Genomic DNA, 19,203 nt, shown 5'->3' with positions numbered 1-19,203 from the left:
TTGCAAACCACCATGCCGAATCCATCAGCTTTGACGTCATTGACGCCCCCAATTCAAGGTCATTTTGGGTTTACCGAGGTTAGTAAACCACAATCCCCGCATCGATTGGGTGTCTAGGATAATACGCCTGTATTCGGAACATTGCTGCAAGACCTGTTATGCAAACGACAACCTACTGGGTAATCGTACGGTACAAGCCCGTTCGTTACCCTTTCAAGGCATGGGGATGGTTTCTCTATCAGTTGTACCTGAGGTCTATCGGGAACTAGCGGATGTGTTCGACAAAAAGGGAGCCAACACTCTGCCACCGCATCGTTCATTCGACTGCCGAATAGACTTGATACCCGGCTCCACGTTGCCATGCAGCAGGATCTATTCCCTCACGGAGAAGGAGAACATCCATCTTCGCTCCTACCTGGACGAGTATTTGGACAACGGGTTCATCCGCCATTCCAGGTCTCCGGTGTCCTCTCCTCTTTACTTTGTGTCGAAGAAGGAAGGCGATTTGAGGACCTGCATAGACTTCAGATCTATGAACGCGATCACGGTGAAGAACCGGTATCCACTACCATTTATCTCCAACCTCTTAGATCAGGTGAAGAACGCCTCCATTTACACGAAACTCGACCTGCGGGGTGCTTACCACCTAGTCAGAGTCCGGAAGGGTGACGAATGGAAGACTGCCTTCCGGACAAAATTCGGTCTGTTTGAATACCAGGTCATGCCTTTCGGACCCTGCAATGCCCCCGCAGCATTCCAGTACTTCATCGATGAGGTGTTAAGGGACTACATAGACGTCTTCTGTATTGTCTACATAGACGATATCTTGATCTATTCACAGACCATCACAGAACATGTTCAGCACGTGCGTTCCGTCCTCCAACAGCCGGGAAAGCATCGCTTGTACGTGAAGCTGGAGAAGAGCGTTTTTCACGTTACCTCTGTTGAGTTCCTGGGGCACATCATCACCCCGGCTGGCATTCGGATGGACGATAAAAAGGTAGAAGCCATCCTCTCGTGGCCGACTCCAGAGTCCGTTAAAGGGGTCCAGAGGTTCCTGGGGTTTTCCAACTACTACCGTCGGTTTATCACCGGATTTTCCGAGAAGGTGGCTCCTATCACACGCTTGTTGCGCAAGGGGGTGCGCTTTTGTTGGTATCAGAAAGCGGACAACGCATTCCAAGAACTTAAAGGCGATTCACCGCAGCACCGGTCCTGGTGCATCCAGATACCGATCAGCCCTTCATAGTGGAAGCAGACGCCTCAAAGGACGCATTAGGGGGCGTATTGTCACAAAGGGATACCAGCACAGGACAGCTACACCCGGTGGCTTTTTATTCCAAGAAGCTCCAACCCGCTGAACGCAACTATACTGTGTTCGACCGGGAGCTCCTGGAGATCAAGACGGTGTTCGAGGAATGGCGCCACTATCTAAAGGACGCCAGACACACCGTGACCATCTACACAGACCACAGGAACCTCCAGTTCCTCCGCTCAACACGGGCACTCACTGCCCGACAACTACGATGGACCTTGTTTTTCAACGAGTACAACTTCGTGATCACGTTCCGGCCCGGAAAGGAAAACGCCAAAGCGGACGCCCTGTCACGGCTGGATGAAACCGAGGAAGACGCTGACACGAGCGAGCCTGTTCCCATCATATCAGAACAACACTTCCAGGGCATGGTGGCATCCTCCGAGTTCATGTCTCTGGTGCAAAAAGATAGGACTCTAACCGATCCTGCTGACCTAGCTGAAGAACAGAAGGGTGTGACTCTTGTGAACGGGTGGCTGTACAAGGGAAACAAGCTGTACCTACCTGGGGTGCCTTGTCAGAAACAAGCTATCCGCATGTGCCACGACCATGTTCTCTCCGGCCACCCTGGCTACCACAAGACGCTCGATCTCGTACAACAACAGTTCTGGTGGCCTACGATGGTGACTGACATAAGAAACCATGTGTCGAGCTGTGCCGTTTGTCTGCAGGGCAAGAACTGTTCAGAGCCTTCTGTTGGTCTTTTGCGTCCCATTCCTGTGCCACCGTATCCGTGGCACACCATCTCCATGGATTTCGTAGTCGAATTCCCGCTCACCAAGACCGGTCACACCACGGTGCTCACCATAGTGGACCACCTCTCCAAGATGGCTCATTTCGTGCCCTTGGTGAAGTTACCCACGGCAGCTGAACTGGCTTTGGTCTTCGTGCACAACGTGGTTCGCCTCCACGGCATCCCCTCGGTGGTGATCACGGACCTGGGGTCGCAATTCGTGTCCCGCTTCTGGAAGGAGGTGTGCAGGATTCTCAAGATGGACGTACGCCTTTCCTCCGCGTACCATCCCCAGACGGACGGGCAGGCGGAAAGAACGAACCACACCATGGAGCAGTACCTCCGCTGTTTGCTGCTTATGGTTTAGAAGGAATGGTCTGAGGTATTATGGATGGCGGAATACGCGTACAACAACAGCAAGCATTCAGCCATCGGCATGTCCCCCTTCTTTTGCCTCCACGGACGTCACCCTCGCACCACTGCTTGGGAAGTATCCCTGGACAGCCACTTGCCAACAGTACGGGCTTATCACGGTTCCCTCTGCAGACTCTGGCAGCAAGCCCGGTTCGAGTTGGCAAAGGCCAAGGACACCTACAAAGCGCATGCGGACGCTCATAGGCAGAAGGAACCCGTGTACCACAAGGGTGACAAGGTGTGGCTTTTGATTCGGCATCTCAATGTGCATGGCCCTAAAAAAACTGTTGCCCCGTTTTGTGGGTCCTTTTGTCATCGGGAAAGTGATCAACCCCGTTGCTATGAAGCTCTCGCTTCCTCCACACATGAAGATACATCCAGTCTTCCATGTGTCCCTTCTGCATGCGGTCATTCTGGCAGCACTGTTCCTTCTCCTCCTTCCCCGGTGGTGGTAGAGGACCATCTTGAGTATGAGTTCAGGGCCATCTTGGGTTCTCGTCGTACCAGGGGCAGGCTCTTCTACCTGGTGGACTGGAAAGGGTACGGTCCCGATGAGAGGTCCTGGGAGCCCTTGTCCCATGTGCGTCATGCTCCCATGCTGGTCCGTGCTTTTCACCTGAGTCACCCTCTTAGCCCTCGCCCTGCCTCCCCTCTCTGATTCCGGGGGTGTTGGGGGGGGGGGGGGGTTCTGTCTTTGGGGGGGTACCGTCACGTTCGCGGCTATTGCCGTTCCCGGCCAAAACACATCCAGAAAGCCGGGATACTCACTTCCGGACGGAAGTCGAGACCCGGTCCAGTCTTTTGCTGCTGACCTTCCACACCGATGCACTTCCTGGGGAAACGTTTAAACATCGCGTTTCCCGCCAGCTCAGTGCTTCGGATTCCTTCCTGCTTCCAGATACGCTGTTTGTTCTCGGAGCCCGGAGACGTATCGTGGAAGCTGCAGACCCTCGCCGTGCAGGAGCGCACTCTGGTTCTCTTCTTCGCCGCGCAGGAGCGCTTGTTTGTTTTCTTTGCCTTGTCACGCGCAGGAGCGCGAGTCAGTGTCATTAGTCTACACCGCGCTGGAGCGCTATTCTGGAGATCGCAAACACTTTTGTCCTTAAACCCTAGCCGCGCAGGAGCGCTGTCCTGGGGTTAAGGTACACCGCGCAGGAGCGCTGCATTTGTTTTTGTTGTACAGTTGGGAAGTACCTCACCACGCAGGAGCGCAGCTTTGGGGTACAGTTCCTTGTGACCAGAAGCGATATTGGATATATGGATTACTGTCGCCACCCAGGCATACCTCATCAGGGTTGTACTTAAACACTTGATTTATGCATCATAGCGCTGGAGCGCTTTCCCTTGGTTTTTCCTTTGGAGCTTCAATGATATCTTGGTCCAGAGGTCAACAAAAGCACTGGTGAGTTCCCTAAAGGCGTATCCTTTTCTGTATGTGTTTCAGGGTCTGTGCTGAAAAAGGGAGGTGTGGGCTTTTCCGAATCAGGTCTTTTCCTGTTTCCCTAGTTGGCACCACAATCTACCCAAGCTCCACACCCACACCAAGCATCTACGTTCTTTTCTGGCTCCCTTCCCTGCTTCCATCTCATCCCTGCTGGGTACTACAGTCCACAAGGGTCAGGTGGGTACAGGGGCGGTGGCTCTAGTCGTCTCTGCGGAATCGCTTCACAAGCAGAGGTAAGTCTTGTGGGGCACACGACAATAATATACAACATGATGAATTACACACTACTAAAGATACAAAATAAACCCGCAAGAGTTTTAAACAGTGATCAAGTGTTGCAAAGTGTCTTGTTTGAAAGCAAGCCAGCCTTAACACACTAACCTGAGATGTCAGGAATTCCCTGGTGATGTAGGACACAAGGCTGCTAGCCCTTACTGGGCTATTTAAATAACACGCAACCTCAAGTGGGTAGAGCCTGTGATGGTGATTTACCACCTCTACACATGTTCCGTCCTGTAGATGGATCTCGGATCACTGTTTCAGATTGGTTGGGTGTGCAGTCTTCTTCCCTTCAGTACTTCGGTCTTTGTTGAAGAGCGCCTTCCACTTGTGTTGGCAGTGAGGGAAGGGCATGCTTGTTTAAATGTGGCAAAATGCCAATCAAAGCCCTGCTGCACTATAAGAAACATAGAAGCAAACACTCCATTAATATGATGTCCTTTTGAGGTGGCTGCCCCTAGGGCCGGATTGGCTGTAGCGGGCGTTTCCCAGTTGGCCCGCCAAGTAGATGGTGGTTTTGGACACCTGGGGGCATTTCTGTTATCGGCCACCTCTAACAAAAGCGACAGTGGCGGGACGGGTGTAGTCCGGCCATGTGCCCCCTTCAGCAAGCCTTATCAGCCCAATATGAATGCATCTCACACAGCGCTGTGCTAAATCTACGTATTTGTTGACATTCCATGTGATGTGCAGGGAGGAGGTTTCTCTGCCACCATAGATATGAGTGAGTGCAGGCTCCACATCCATGCAGGCTGGAAGGCCGAAGCTGGAGCGGAGACCCCTTCCCTGCACCTCACATAAGCATGGACAACAGCAGGAGGAGGGTGGGAGGAGGCATTCAACACGAGGGACAGCAGGAGGGGTAGCAAGACGGACAGCTGGCAGGGAGGATGAGCCAGCAAATCAACAACAGTGAGAGAAGGGCGTGGGTGACAGACACGTCACAACGCAGAGGTGGGAGAGACAGCCTGCAGATAAGTGCAGTCTTATAGAGAGCTACAAGGTACATTTAAAAAGTACCTCCTGAAACATACAGCCAGTGAAAAGAAACTGGCCACCGACAGGAATCCGTAAGTGGTCAATGCTCCACATAAGTTACAAACACACAAAGAAAAAGTGAAAATGGCACGTGCTGACCAACAAAAAGAAAAGAAATAAGAGAAACGATGAAGCTCTTTTTTAGTTTTTTTTGTAAGTGATTGCACATGCGCTGTCTCAGGTGAGATCGAATAAAGGGATAGCTTTTTTATAGCTACCTTGTCAAATGGCCCTATGTAATGTCAACACCCACAATTAACTTGGGATTTCTTTATCCAGCTGCACTTTGCATTTCATTTCTTTAATATCACAAATATAGACCTACTCTATAGATATTAGCAAATAAAGTGATGTTATAAACAAGCCCATGCAGGCTTTTCAATCACAGATTTTTGGGTAGTTCAAGCACTTGTGCAACGGTTTGAAAATGACAAAACTTACACTTCTTTATAGTTTGCCAAAATGCCAGGAGTTAAGCAGCAGGAGTGCAGTGGTGGCAGCACACGCGTATTAATCAGTAGGAGTGAACAGGTCTTTCTAACTCTGTCAGTGGAGTGAGGCTGTGTGCTTAACTCACCCTTGGCCTACAATCGGTGTAGTGTGTAGCGCTGCTCAGTGTGTGTGGTATACATTTGATGGGTGTGTATGTGCATATGAATGGTACACTACATAAAGGATGTAGTACTGTGCAGCACGTGCATTCTATATGCAAGTGCTGGGTGGGTGGGTGTGTGTGTGTGTCAGTGAATGTTACAGTACATGGAAGACTCTGGGTTCCATTTTTGGGGAACCCAGGGCTGCCTCAAGGAACAAGAGGAGACGTAGCCAATATTTTCCACAGAAGTGTCTATGTATATGACAAAACAAAATATTAACTGGGCGGTCGATACCTAAACAAGATCTTTTTGCAACTTGCCAAACTCAGGGGGAGCTGCTGCAAATAAGAAAATGCGAGAGAAGGCACACACCACTAGGAAGAAAAAATTTATAGTCAATTCACTGAATTAGCAGAAAGCTATTTTGTTAGAAGCAAATAAAAGAACAAGAGAAATCTATCGCTATGCATAGGGCAAACCACTTTTATGAAATTATAAAGCGGAGTCAGAGAACATATGATGGTTCTTGGTTTGATTGCACGTTTAAGTTTATTTATAAATAAAAACAAATAACTATTACAGTTCATTTCACCCATGACAGTCTGGTTGGTTACAAACGATAGCAAACCATAAAACAATACTTGAACTAAAGAATCCTAAAGCCTATATAGCCTTGGTGTCTACCTACTATTTTTAGCTAAAAGTTTTCTTTTTTTTTTACATACCTTAGGTTACCTTTGCATGAGGTAAGAGGGAGAATATAGGAGATATTTAAACAATTACCTACAACTGCACTCACGAAACGCTGAAAGTAGACCTACACGCATACATATGCATGCTCTGCCAATTGGAGACATATTTCCGCAAAACTGTATGTTTTACATTATGCATATATAGAGAATACAAATTAAAAAAATATAGCCTATCAGTAAGGCACCAAGGTGACTGCCATAAAATAGAGGCTAATTTCTCAGCTTAGACCACGTCTAAATAAAATATGAATTTTCTTTGTGTGCCAATGAACTGTCAACGTCTTTGTTAAGGGTGCATATGGTTACTGCGATTATATACATGTATTGATTATCTCTAATCATATATGGGTATGCAAAGATACCGGTGTCTGTACACATATGCTGAATGTATGCGGAAGAGACCGTTCTATCGAATTCAAGGAAAAGGCTCAGGCGCAGTCGGCTAATTGGCACTGGGAGAGCCCCACCATTGAAATTGATCAGTTCCTAATTATGCGCCAGTTGTTCCAGCAAGAAAGCAAAAGCAACCTGAGCTCAACCACCGTGGAACGCACAAGAAACCCTGCATAATACTTTCAAATCTCATTTTGCCAGTCACATCTTCCCCAGCAAATGTAATTTCCATAATACAGCAGAGGTTATGCAGATTTTGAGGGGAAAATACATCTGAGCAGTATCTAGGGGAGTGAGTAGTCTGCGGTTATTAATGAGTGCGCTGAGAGCATCCTTCCTTTTCCAACCCGCTATAGCTAGCTAGCTACAAGCAACGGTGTTATAAAATCACCACCCTCCTAACCGTGATTCATCTTGAAACAGGTAAGGCAATCAGAATTAAGTTCACAAATAACCAACAAAAAATAATATTGGAAATTGACCAAACAATAAGATGGGTTTGAATGAATAGAAAGAAGAGGGACCTCAAAGCACTGCTAAGAAGCAGAACAATGACATACAGACTATCACAACTGCTTGAAACACCTCCACAATAAGCTACTGCACACCTAGTTTTAATGCTCATTAACAAAGCATGATTGTCTTTGGTTTATACATAGTCAACCATGGACAACCATAGTAAATGATGGTTTTGGTCATTTGATCGGTGTCATTCTGGTCAGGCTTAGCTCTCCAGTGGCTCACCCACCTTAATATGCAAAGGCAGACCTTCCCTCCTGATGTCAAGCGGCAGAACCCAAATCTCTGCTTGCTCTCAATATCCGTAAGAACGAAGGTAAAGTGCTGGCCCACTTGGTTCTGTAACAACCTGCACAGAGAAAAAAACAGAGAAGGTAAAGTTAAGCACCATGAAATGAGATTTAATATAAAACAGCACAGGTACAGACATCTAGGCAGAAATAGTCACAAAGGCAGGATTTTCAAAAACAAAAAGGCCAACGAGCAGAATTAGAAAGGGGAACCTGGAGGAACAATACGAGAACACCGAGAAGGAGTCAACCAGAAAGCAAGCAATCACATCCCAGCTTCAACTCGCGCTCTCAATATGTTTTGGGAGTTATTTAGCTTATGTTTTGGGAGCTAATTGCTTCCTCGGGGAAAACGGAAGCAGCTGCTAACCAAAATGTACTGCATATAAAATGTTAGGTGATAATGCAAGATTATTGAGCTTCTATGAATTGGGATTTTCATACAATGGAGGAATCTGAATTTTAACACACGATAACGATTTTCAAATCAGGAAATCCCCTTTAAAATAAGTTCTCACGCTATTTCTCGACCACAAAATGCTCAATGACATTTCTTTTTTTGATTTCGTGAATAGTTTTTATTTTATTTTAACTGCACTATTGTTTACTTAGTTGTATACAAAGGGGGAGATTTACTAAATCTTCACTCAACGCAGCACAGCCTTCCGCAGGGCTGCGCTGTGTTGCGTGACAGGGAAGCAGCAGGAAGGCGCCATATTTTCTAAGATATGGCTCACTTCTCCCCTTTCCCTTGCACCAGGGCTGATTACAGCTGCTGTGCGCCACACACGACCTTAGTGCCATAGCGCTAGGGTGTGTGCATTAGTCTAGCATAGGTTTTGTACAGGAAGGATATACTTCCTGTACAAAATACTACGGCTAGACATGAGGGAAAGCTTTTCCAACTTTGTATGCGTACTGCACAGTGCAGCTCGCAATGCAAAGTCAGAAAGTAAGGAGAAATGGAAGCCTTTCTCGTTCCTTGCGCCTAGTTTAAAAGGCCGCAGTTTTCTCACGAAAAAGCCAATTTACTGTATTTAGTAAATTGGGTTTAGCGTGAGAAACCTTGGGTGGTTGCATGGGAAAGCCCATGCACCAGCCTTAGCAAGCCCCCATGGCGCAAAGTAATGCGAATGTAGTGCTATGCGCTGCTTCGCATCACTTTTACGCTATTTCCAGTGCTAAAAACGTTTAGCGCTGGAAAGTGAAATAGGAAAAAAAAATGCGCCGTTTTGCGTCACTTTGTGACCCAAACACGGCGCAAACTCTTAGTAAATCTCCCCCAAAGTGCCCAGTTTGGTCTTTGAGGGAGCAGGAAACAGTTACCCTTCAAGTGTTTCTGAGGAATTCTCATTTAAGATACATCCAGCATGTGGATCTAAACTGAAGACAAGAAAAGATAAACCTGTGATACTGATTATCTGCTCTGGTAAATTACGATGTGCAGCAAGTAAAATGCACATTTTAGGACTACAAGAAGGGGAGACGGGCCCATAAAATAAGAACACGTGTGAAAATTAAAATATTCCTGTAAATATTTTAAGAAGCTCAATTTCACTCTTTATCAAAGATTGGATAACATCTCCCGAAAATAAACTATGTAGATTTTTACAAAGCACTAACGCACACAGTCCTATGATGGATGTACTAGCCACAGCAAATATGTGTTGTTTAAAGTAAGCTAATGGCAGGATATTTATAAAGTAGAGGTGTATACTAAATCCTCTGGTACTCAAAAATCAACAAGCAAAATACAAAATAAGGGGTCATTGTGATAAATCTGCGAATCACTGTTTATGTAATAATGCCATTCAAATGTCAAAGCCCCATCTCAGTAGCCCTAAAAAGACTAAACAGATAGTTATGTAATACCTATTTCGTTTTCAAAGTTGAGGACAGTCAGACACGTGTTTTTGATAAAACAGAAAGGGACATTGTACGATATAGGACAAATAGCAAAAATACTTACATTGAGTCCTGATGAATGTTTTAAGAAGGAAAACCCCCTAAAGCTTGGAATTATAACTCGAATTCAAGAAGTTCCATAGACTGCATTGTGTTTAAATTCTGACTTCCATATTTGGAGTTGCATAAGCATTCTTAAACTGGATGTAGGGCTATCTAGTCATGTTCCCTTGATTTACTTCCTAATCCTTATTAATTCCAACGGCTGACCTACCCTCCATTTTGCTCAGAGGAGTGAAAGGCCTAAATCGAATAATACTGATTTCATTTTCTAGGTCTTTATTTTAGGTCTTGCTACACAAGCAGCACTAGGTGTCTGTTGCAGACCGAAATTTTCAATATTTTTGATGGCCGTCCTCCGATATTGTGTATTTGCCCCATCCTGAAGCATTTCAGCCTCACAGTGTTCTCACTGGGTGAGTTGTATCCTTCCACTGTTGATTTGAGGAAACTAGTTTTCTTTCAATGGCTATCCTTTCTCACTTTCTCTTCATTCTCTGTTTCCCCTATTAGTTTTTGCATGCTATCATTTAATCTGGAAACCAAATTCAACACATAACAATAAGGAAATCTTCTAATAGCAGATAATGATTGCTCGCTTCTACATTTAATTGCCTAAATTAGTTAGGCATATGGGAGTCCCTTCTTCTGCAACATATAGGAATGCAATTAGAGCCATGAGAATGATTATCACCACAAACCAGCATTCTCAATGCTAAAGCTTGCTATCTTCAAACAAAGATCCAGAACTCTCTTAATCGACGCTAAGTACGATTTCAAACTACGAAATTCAATATCAAACCCATGTCAGGCTTGCCTACTGGTTTCCAAAGAATTACATTTTAACATTTCTTCCTCAACAAAGTGAAACAACTTAAAGTATTCATACCCAAATCAACATCAGTCCCTTTCATACCTTCCTCCTGCTCATAATCCGAAGTCTAAATCTGCATTAATATCTGAGCTCCAGTTAAGCAAATCATCACAGTTCTGAAACATGCCTTCATATGAGGGCCTTATTCAACTATCCATTATCAAAAGCAAGTATGGTGTCAATTATTTTAACATCTCTTTCCAAGAAGATATCTTCCCAAATGCACTAAAAACTGGCAAAATGTCACCTGTGTTGAAAAGGCAAATCCGTCATTTCTTGACAACTATAGACTGATCACAAACCTTCCTTGGATTGGTATGGTAATTGTGAAACATGTATTAGACGCACTGAATTCAGTGATAATCAAACATTGCTTAATAATAATTCTACAAATCAAGGTTTTATAAAGTTTGCAGCTCTGAAACTGCCATATTAAAAATTATTTAAAACATTAATTCCATTCTAGATAAAGGTGATGCCTGTCTTCTGGTCTTTCTCTATCATTCAGCAGCCTTTGATTTCACATGTTACCAGAGGCTTATCCACATTCTGGCCAGCAGAATGTGCTTCCATTTAACAGATCTTCTTTGGTTCAAATTATTCTTGCCATAACACAAACAAATAATAAAGCTTGGAAACTTCTCCTCAGGCTCTGATTCAATTACCTGTGGAGTTCTGCAAGGATCAATCCATGCTCCAACTTTGTTTAATTTATACATGGACCCTTTGAAAGACATAACGAAGAATTTTGGTCTTGCAATCCTTCAATATTCAATACGATGACACCCAATTGTATGTGACAATTTCTTCTATCAATAAAATACACATTCAAAAAAATTGTCTGTCAAGCTTTTGTTAATGGATGTCTTGCACCTTCCTAAAACCTAACCCCAGAAAAAACAGAATGTTTCCTACATCATCATCAGCACAAATCTAAATTTGACCACAACTGGATCTTAGAACTTCAAACAATTGATTGTAGATCGTCTCTTGCCTCTGAGGCTAAACCCTTGTCATCAGGCTAGACTCACATCTCTATATATCCTCTTACATTGAGCACACCATAAAATCTGCAAGAGCTACTCTCTAATTCCTCAAAACGTAGAGCCCCTACTAAAACAAAAAGGCTTTTGTCTGGTCATCCATCTGTCATATCACAACCGGACCATGGAAATTACTTCCTGAAGGTATCAATAAATCATTCTTGACTTACTTTACTGTCTTTATGGACTCAAATGCCGGACTAGCCTCTAGTGCAAAGCTATTTGACAACATCACCACCACGCATCATGAATTACACTGGCTAACCATAGAAGAAATAATTAAATTCAAGTTTGCTTTAATCACGTTCAGAGCCATCCATTAGCAAAATCCAGCCTACTTATCATCTTTGCTAAAAATCTTTGGCGATTGTTAAAAATAAAACTACCCAGGAACAACAAGGGTTTCATTCATGCTTGAATCGAAGAAGTTCAGGACACAACTTGTTGCAACCCAATCCTTATCCGGCACTTCCCCATTTCTTTGGAACCTTTTAACTGAAGACATCCATCAAAACATGATCTTTTCAAAATCCTACAAAAAACTACATAACCACCTGCTAAATTTCTACTTTGCTATATAAATGCTATTCTGTATATTTTTCATCTTCTGTTTTCTCTACAATCCTCTTGCATTCTCTTCCTTCCCTACCTCTTTCCCGATAAACCTTTTTATCACATTTCCTAAAGGAGACCTATCTGCCACACATCTAATTTCCCTCCTCTTTTTACGGTCATCCCTCACGCTGCCTGCTACCTGTCCCAGTATCCAATATCCTCTAATGTTTATTGATAACCTATATTCTCTGTCGTTTCTGTGTGTTCTCCTGCTCCCTCCTACCTATCCTCTAATCCTATCAACCATCTCCCCCTTTGTTCTGCTTCTATAACTTGTCTTTCAGATCTTCTATGGTATTCCAGTCTGCTCACAATGTGATTGGCTCATTTGTTCTGCCACTCTACTACCCTCTTTTGGACAATTGTATTTTTGGTAGCATCTAATTGTTTTAGTGTTTCTTCAGTTTCTATTCGGAAGGGTTCCTGCTCTCCACTGCTGTTTAACTCGTAAAGCTAAGTGACCCAGTCTGGTTGAACTGTGCTTGATAAAACTGTGAACTAATAAAACCAGAGTAAAAATCAACACACTTGTGAAAGTTAACATGCACATTTTTGTTGAAGCCACGCCCTCTTTGTGATCAGACCTGTTCAAAATTAAAGCACAGTCAACCTGTTGCCATTGTTTATTTTCACTTTTAACAAATTGGAATCTGCTCTCTAATATCTTGAAGGAGCAGAAGTAGACCCCTCCAGGGCCTTGAGTAATTGTATAAAGTACAGGAACCTAATTACAGAAAGAACATATGTCTGGCTCCAGTGACCAATAATAAAAGCCTAATGTGCTACACTCTGTTGCACAAAATGGTGTGTGTCTGACTGCAGGGTCCTCTAGTAATGACAAACTACTGCAGACTGTTGGAGGCATTTTTTTTCTGACACCAAGGACCTCTAATAATGACCTAAGCTACAGCAGCCTGCTAACGAAAAGCATTTCTGTGTGACTCTAGGGACTTCTAGTAACAGCCTGAGTTAATGCACCATGTTTTAGAAAGCTATTTGTGTCCGACCACGGGGCCCTCTAGCAAAGACCTAAGGTACTGCAGCCTCTTGGAGAAAAGATATGTTTTTAGGTCTCGTGAGCCAATGTGCATGCGTTGTCTGCGAGACTTAAGTAAGGGCTTTCAAAAATGCTCCCAAGCAGGCGGATTGCCTACAGTGCATGTGTGTGGGCGCGTGCACAGTGCACACCATTTGGCTGCCTGTGAGACTTCAAAGGACTTCAAAGGAATCCGCTCCCCCGCCCCCGCCGTTTCTGGCTTTGTTCGCTGAAGGCTGTCATGCCCAAGATCACACCGACTGTCACTCAGACCTTGCGTCCCCTACTTTGGCTACGTGAAAACCAATGTTTATATTGGGTGTCCTGGTTTGTACATTCCCAAAATATTCGAGCGCTTTTGCAGTAAACACTTGAAAAAAGCTTTGGTTTGGACTCTTTAATAACAAAGCCCACCCTTTACTACATTTTCCAGCACACCTGTGTGGTTTCTGTGAAACAGTTGTAAATAAAATGTGTTGATCATATCACGGGTACAGCTGTGCTCTTTGCATTCCCCCCTCCCTTTTAGCCCTTCCCGTTCAGCAGCAGCTGGCAGGCACCGTAAGGGGCAGAGCGGCACACACATTTAAACTTTGTTTATTCATTCTCTCTTACCTAACACAGCAGAGCACATCACACTCATGCCTGACACCACATCACCCACAGCAGAGCACATCACACTCATGCCTGACACCACATCACACACAGCAGAACACATCACGCTCAGGTATAACACCACATCACACACAGCAGAGCTCATCACGCTCAGGCCCGACACCACATCACACACAGCAGAGCACATCACACTCATGCCTGACACAAGATCACACACAGCAGAGCACATCACGCTCAGGTCTGACACCACATCACACACAGCAGAGCACATCACGCTAAGGCCTGACACCACATCAAACACAGCAGAGCACATCACGCTCAGCCCTGACACCACATCACACACAGCAGATCACATCACGCTCATACCGGACACCACATCACACACTGCAGAGCACATCACGCTCAGGCCTGACACCACATCACACACAGCAGAGCACATCACGCTCAGGCCTGACACAACATCACACACAGCAGAGCACATCATGCTCAGGTCTGACACCACATCACACACAGCAGAGCACATCACGCTCAGGCCTGACACCACATCACACACAGCAGAGCACATCACACTCAGCCCTGACACCACATCACACACAGCAGATCACATCACGCTCATACCTGACACCACATCACACACAGCAGAGCACATCAGGCTCATGCCTGACACCACATCACACACAGCAGAGCACATCACGCTCAGGCCTAACACTCCACATACCACTCAGTGCCACATAGTTACACGCCACATTATTACACTGCACTCAACGCAACATACACTCCAAATACCACTCAGTGCCACATAGTTACACGCCACATAATTACACTGCACTCAATGCAACATACACTCCAAATACCACTCAGTGCCACATAATTACACGCCACATAAATACGCTGCACTTAAAGCCACATACACTCCAAATACCACTGTGTCACATAATTACACGCCACATAATTACACTGCACTCAATGCAATATACACTCCAAATACCAATCAGTGCCACATAATTACATGCCACATAATTACAGTCTACTGAATGCAACACACACTCCACACAATACCACTCAGTGCCACATAATTATATGCTACATAATTACACTGCACTCAATGCAACATACACTCCAAAATATCACTCAGTGCCACATAATCACACGCCACATAATTACACTCTACTGAATGCAACACACACTCCACACAATACCACTCAGTGCCATATAATTATTTGCTACATAATTACACTGCGCTCAATGCAACATACACTCCAAATACCACTCAGTGCCACATAATTACACACCACATAATTACACTCTACTGAATGCAATACACACTCCACACAATACCACTCAGTGCCACATAATTATATGCTACATAATTACAATGCAACATACACTCCAAACAATACCACTCAGTGCCACATAATTACAAGCCACATGGTTACACTCTACTGAATACAACATACTCTCCTCATAATACCACTCAGTGCCACATAATTACACGCCACATAATTACACTGCACTCAATGCAACATACACTCCAAATACCACTCAGTGCCACATATTTATATGCTACATATTTACATTGCGCTCAATGCAACATACACTCCAAATACCACTCAGTGCCACATATTTATATGCTACATATTTACACTGCGCTCAATGCAACCTACACTCCAAATACCACTCAGTGCCACATAATTACACGCCACATAATTACACTGCACTCAATGCAACATACACTCCCAATACCACTCAGTGCCACATAATTACACGCCACATAATTACACTGCGCTCAATGCAACATACACTCCAAATACCACTCATTGACACAAATTACACGCCACATAATTACACTGCACTCCATGCAACATACACTCCAAATACCACTCAGTACCACATAGTTACACGGCACATAATTACACTGCACTCAATGCAACATACACTCCAAATACCACTCAGTGCCACATAATTACATGCCACATAATTACACTATCTATCTACTGCCCTCACTCTATCTATCTATCTATCTATCGCCCTCACTCTATCTATCGCCCACACTCTATCTATCGCCCTCACTCTATCTATCGCCCTCACTCTATCTATCGCCCTCACTCTATCTATCGCCCTCACTCTATCTATCGCCCTCACTCTATCGCCCTTCTCACTCTATCAATCTATTGCCCTCACTCTATCGCCCTCACTATCTATCTATCTATCGATCTATCTACCTTTCTATCCATCTCTCTATCTATCGCCCTCAATCTATCTATCGCCCTCACTCTATCTATCTATCGCCCTCACTCTATCTATTGCCCTCACTCGATCTATCTATCACCCTCACTCTGTCTATCTATCGCACTCACTCTATCTATCGCCATCACTCTATCGATCACCCTTACTCTATCTATCTATCTCCCTCACTCTATCTCTCTTATCTATCTCCCTCGCTCTATCTATCACCCTCCCACTATCGCCCTCACTCTAACTATCGCACTCACTATGTCTATCTATCGCACTCACTCTATCGCCATCACTCTATCTATCGATCGCCCTCACTCTAACTATCACCCTCCCTCTATCTATCGCACTCACTCTATCTATCTATCACACTCACTCTATCTATCGCATCACCACAGCATCTCTCAGCACCACCACAGCATCACTCAGGGGCACCACAACATCACTATGCGCTACCACATCTTCACTGAACGCCACAGCATCACTCACCGCCACCACAACATTACTCCGCGCCACCACAACATCACTCAGCACCACCACAGCATCAATCTGTGCAACCATTCAACAACAACTGGTTCAAATATGTTCTCTCAATGTTTCAAGCTTTATTACAAATGTCACAAAAATATGTTAAAATTTCACTTCTGTTATTGGATTTTTGTCACAATAAAATACACTGAACATAATCTTCACAAAAGTTATTTACAAAAGTTTAAGCTATTGCCATTATAAATTACAATAACTTTTAAGTATTAATTATTAAAAATAAATAAAAGCCATTGTTATTTGTAATATCAATACATCTAAGTCACGCAAATACAACACATATTGCATTATAAATGCTATAGGTGTCACATTTGCAAAAGTTAAAACTATTGGCATTGTAAATGACAAAGCTATTCATTTCGCTATTTTCAAAACCAACACATAAATAAAAAAATGTGTCATTTACAATACCAATAGCTCAAACTTTCCTAATGCGAGACCTATTGCATTGCAAATGCTTGTTTAATCCAGCGACCTCTCAGTAACAACCTCTGGTGCTGCAGCCTTGTTTCAGCAAGGGCCTGTATCCAACTCCAGGGACCTCTAGTAATGCAGCCTATAACAGAAAATGATTTATGTTTACCTCTAGAGATATTCTTACAATGCAATACCATTTTACTTTTAACAGTTGTTGGCAGTGCATACAGTTGCACTTCCTCTGCTCTCCCACATTCTCTCCATCCTGGCTTGCTCATTTCTACAAGCAGGTTCCGGGTATTAACCAAGAATGTTATGACGATTTCTTCCACAAAATATCGGAATGCATGTGGAGCCACAATAATGACTCTCATAACCAAGCATTAGCGTGTTTATTTAGGACACAGGAAAACGAGTAAACAATCAACAACATTGTAAAAGTCAACATTCCAGCGGGCCTGCCTAAAATAATAGCACAGCGAATGTACTGCCATCGCTTTTTTTCCACTTTCAAGAAGTGAAATTTGAGAGCCTCTTCTCTATTCATAATTCTCTGCTATCCTAAAGAAGCAGTGGGGGGACTTTGAGTAACTGCATTAAGTACCACAACCTGTTTACAGAAATATTATACGTCTGACTCCAGGGACATCTAGTAATAACCTAAAGCATACCTCTCAAACATTTGGCACAGCTTGGAGGGTACGAACCGGCAACCAGACCATTGACCCCAGCGATATCACCTGAAGAGAGATCACATGGTCTTTGATCCCGTGAGGACACAGGATATGACGTGAGGAGCTTTGCACACGTATCCATGCGGCATAAGGGTGACACAAATTCACTCCACTGCTCTGGCAGTGACAATGCCCACAAATCATTTCTCAACTTTGAACCACTCACCTCTCTTTATTTCTTTCCTTTAATAGTCCATCTTCATCACAAAATGTATAAATGTGCTATTCTTTAAATACCAAGCAGCTGCCAAATGTATGCATAATGCTGGTTACCCTCTGTACTGGTTTCAAGAATGCAAACACCTGGGAGGGTGGAGGGGACGGGAGGGGGCAGGGGGAGCAGAATCAAATTATGCACCAGCTAAACTGATAAACACTCGGGGACGGCTCCTCGGCTAAGGCGGAGGAGCATCGCCCCACTGCATTTTGGGCAGTGTATAAAGGAAAAAGAAAACACTTGGGGCTTCATTACTATTTCGGTCGGAAAGCATTCCGACCGTTCCTTGTCAGAATCGTTTCCGACCGACTCAGGGAGTCCGACTGACCGATTACGATGTTTCTGAGCACCGTTCGGCGGACTCCCATTAACTTCAAAGGGAGACTGTTTTCCGACTGACAACACAGGCTCCCATTGAAACAAGCATTTGCAATGCAATAGGTCTCGCATTAGTTAAAGTTAAAGCTGTTGGCGTTCAAAATAAAAACATTTTTACTTTTTGTTTTTTTTAAATTTGTAATCAAGTTATTATATTTGCACAGCACTATTGATAATGGTATAAAAGGCAAAAGTAAACCAGGGGGCACGGAGGCATATTTAGCATGTGAAACAGGCTCAAAGTAACTAAATATTTTTTAACAAAGTTTATTAACTCAATATAAACAAGTCTATTGGTGATAGGTCTGCCCTCATGAGGATTTATAGGCTATAAAGTGATGGTATGAACCCAAGTCAGCCCTCCTCGACCAGGACTACCACAAATGGGATGTTACAACAACCTGTATAGATGAAGCAAGTCATAGCCACTTTCAGAGGACATTAATGAACTAGAGAGGACCGCATTTTACCAACTCAAACACAGCTTTGTTTGTTGCGTTATGAAGCAGAGATTCCCCAATCTCAGAACAGGTCCACAAAGATCTATATATTTGGAGTTTGTAATCATTGAAAATGCTTAAGACAGGGTCCCCAGCTTCCTGCAATGACTCAGTGTGGGCCCCTGGATTTCACTAATAAATAATCGGGGCTCCATGGTAGTCACGTTAAGAACCTCTGCTGTAATCTACTGCAGCGGACCAAATGCTAAGCCCTGTGTAAAATAATCATGCCTTGGAAAGTGTTTTCCTTATAACTGA

At 44.1% G+C, this 19,203-nt stretch overlaps 1 protein-coding gene across 2 annotated transcripts in view; it reads right to left on the bottom strand.

Moving 5' to 3' along the window:
- DENND1B (DENN domain containing 1B) overlaps window positions 1–19,203 on the bottom strand; it is a 1,337,878-nt gene that overhangs the window by 777,207 nt on the left and 541,468 nt on the right. For both annotated transcript variants that reach the window (XM_078644012.1, XM_078644002.1), the window contains exon 5: window positions 7,713–7,832. In XM_078644012.1, coding sequence (XP_078500138.1) covers window positions 7,713–7,832 — 120 coding nt within the window. The remainder of the gene's footprint in view (window positions 1–7,712; window positions 7,833–19,203) is intronic.

Source organism: Lissotriton helveticus, chromosome 1_1 (assembly GCF_964261635.1).
Source record: "Lissotriton helveticus chromosome 1_1, aLisHel1.1, whole genome shotgun sequence".
NCBI classification, from domain to species: domain Eukaryota; kingdom Metazoa; phylum Chordata; class Amphibia; order Caudata; family Salamandridae; genus Lissotriton; species Lissotriton helveticus.
The sequence above is the reverse complement of the archived record's forward strand: the minus strand, read 5'-3'. Positions and strand labels throughout refer to the sequence as shown.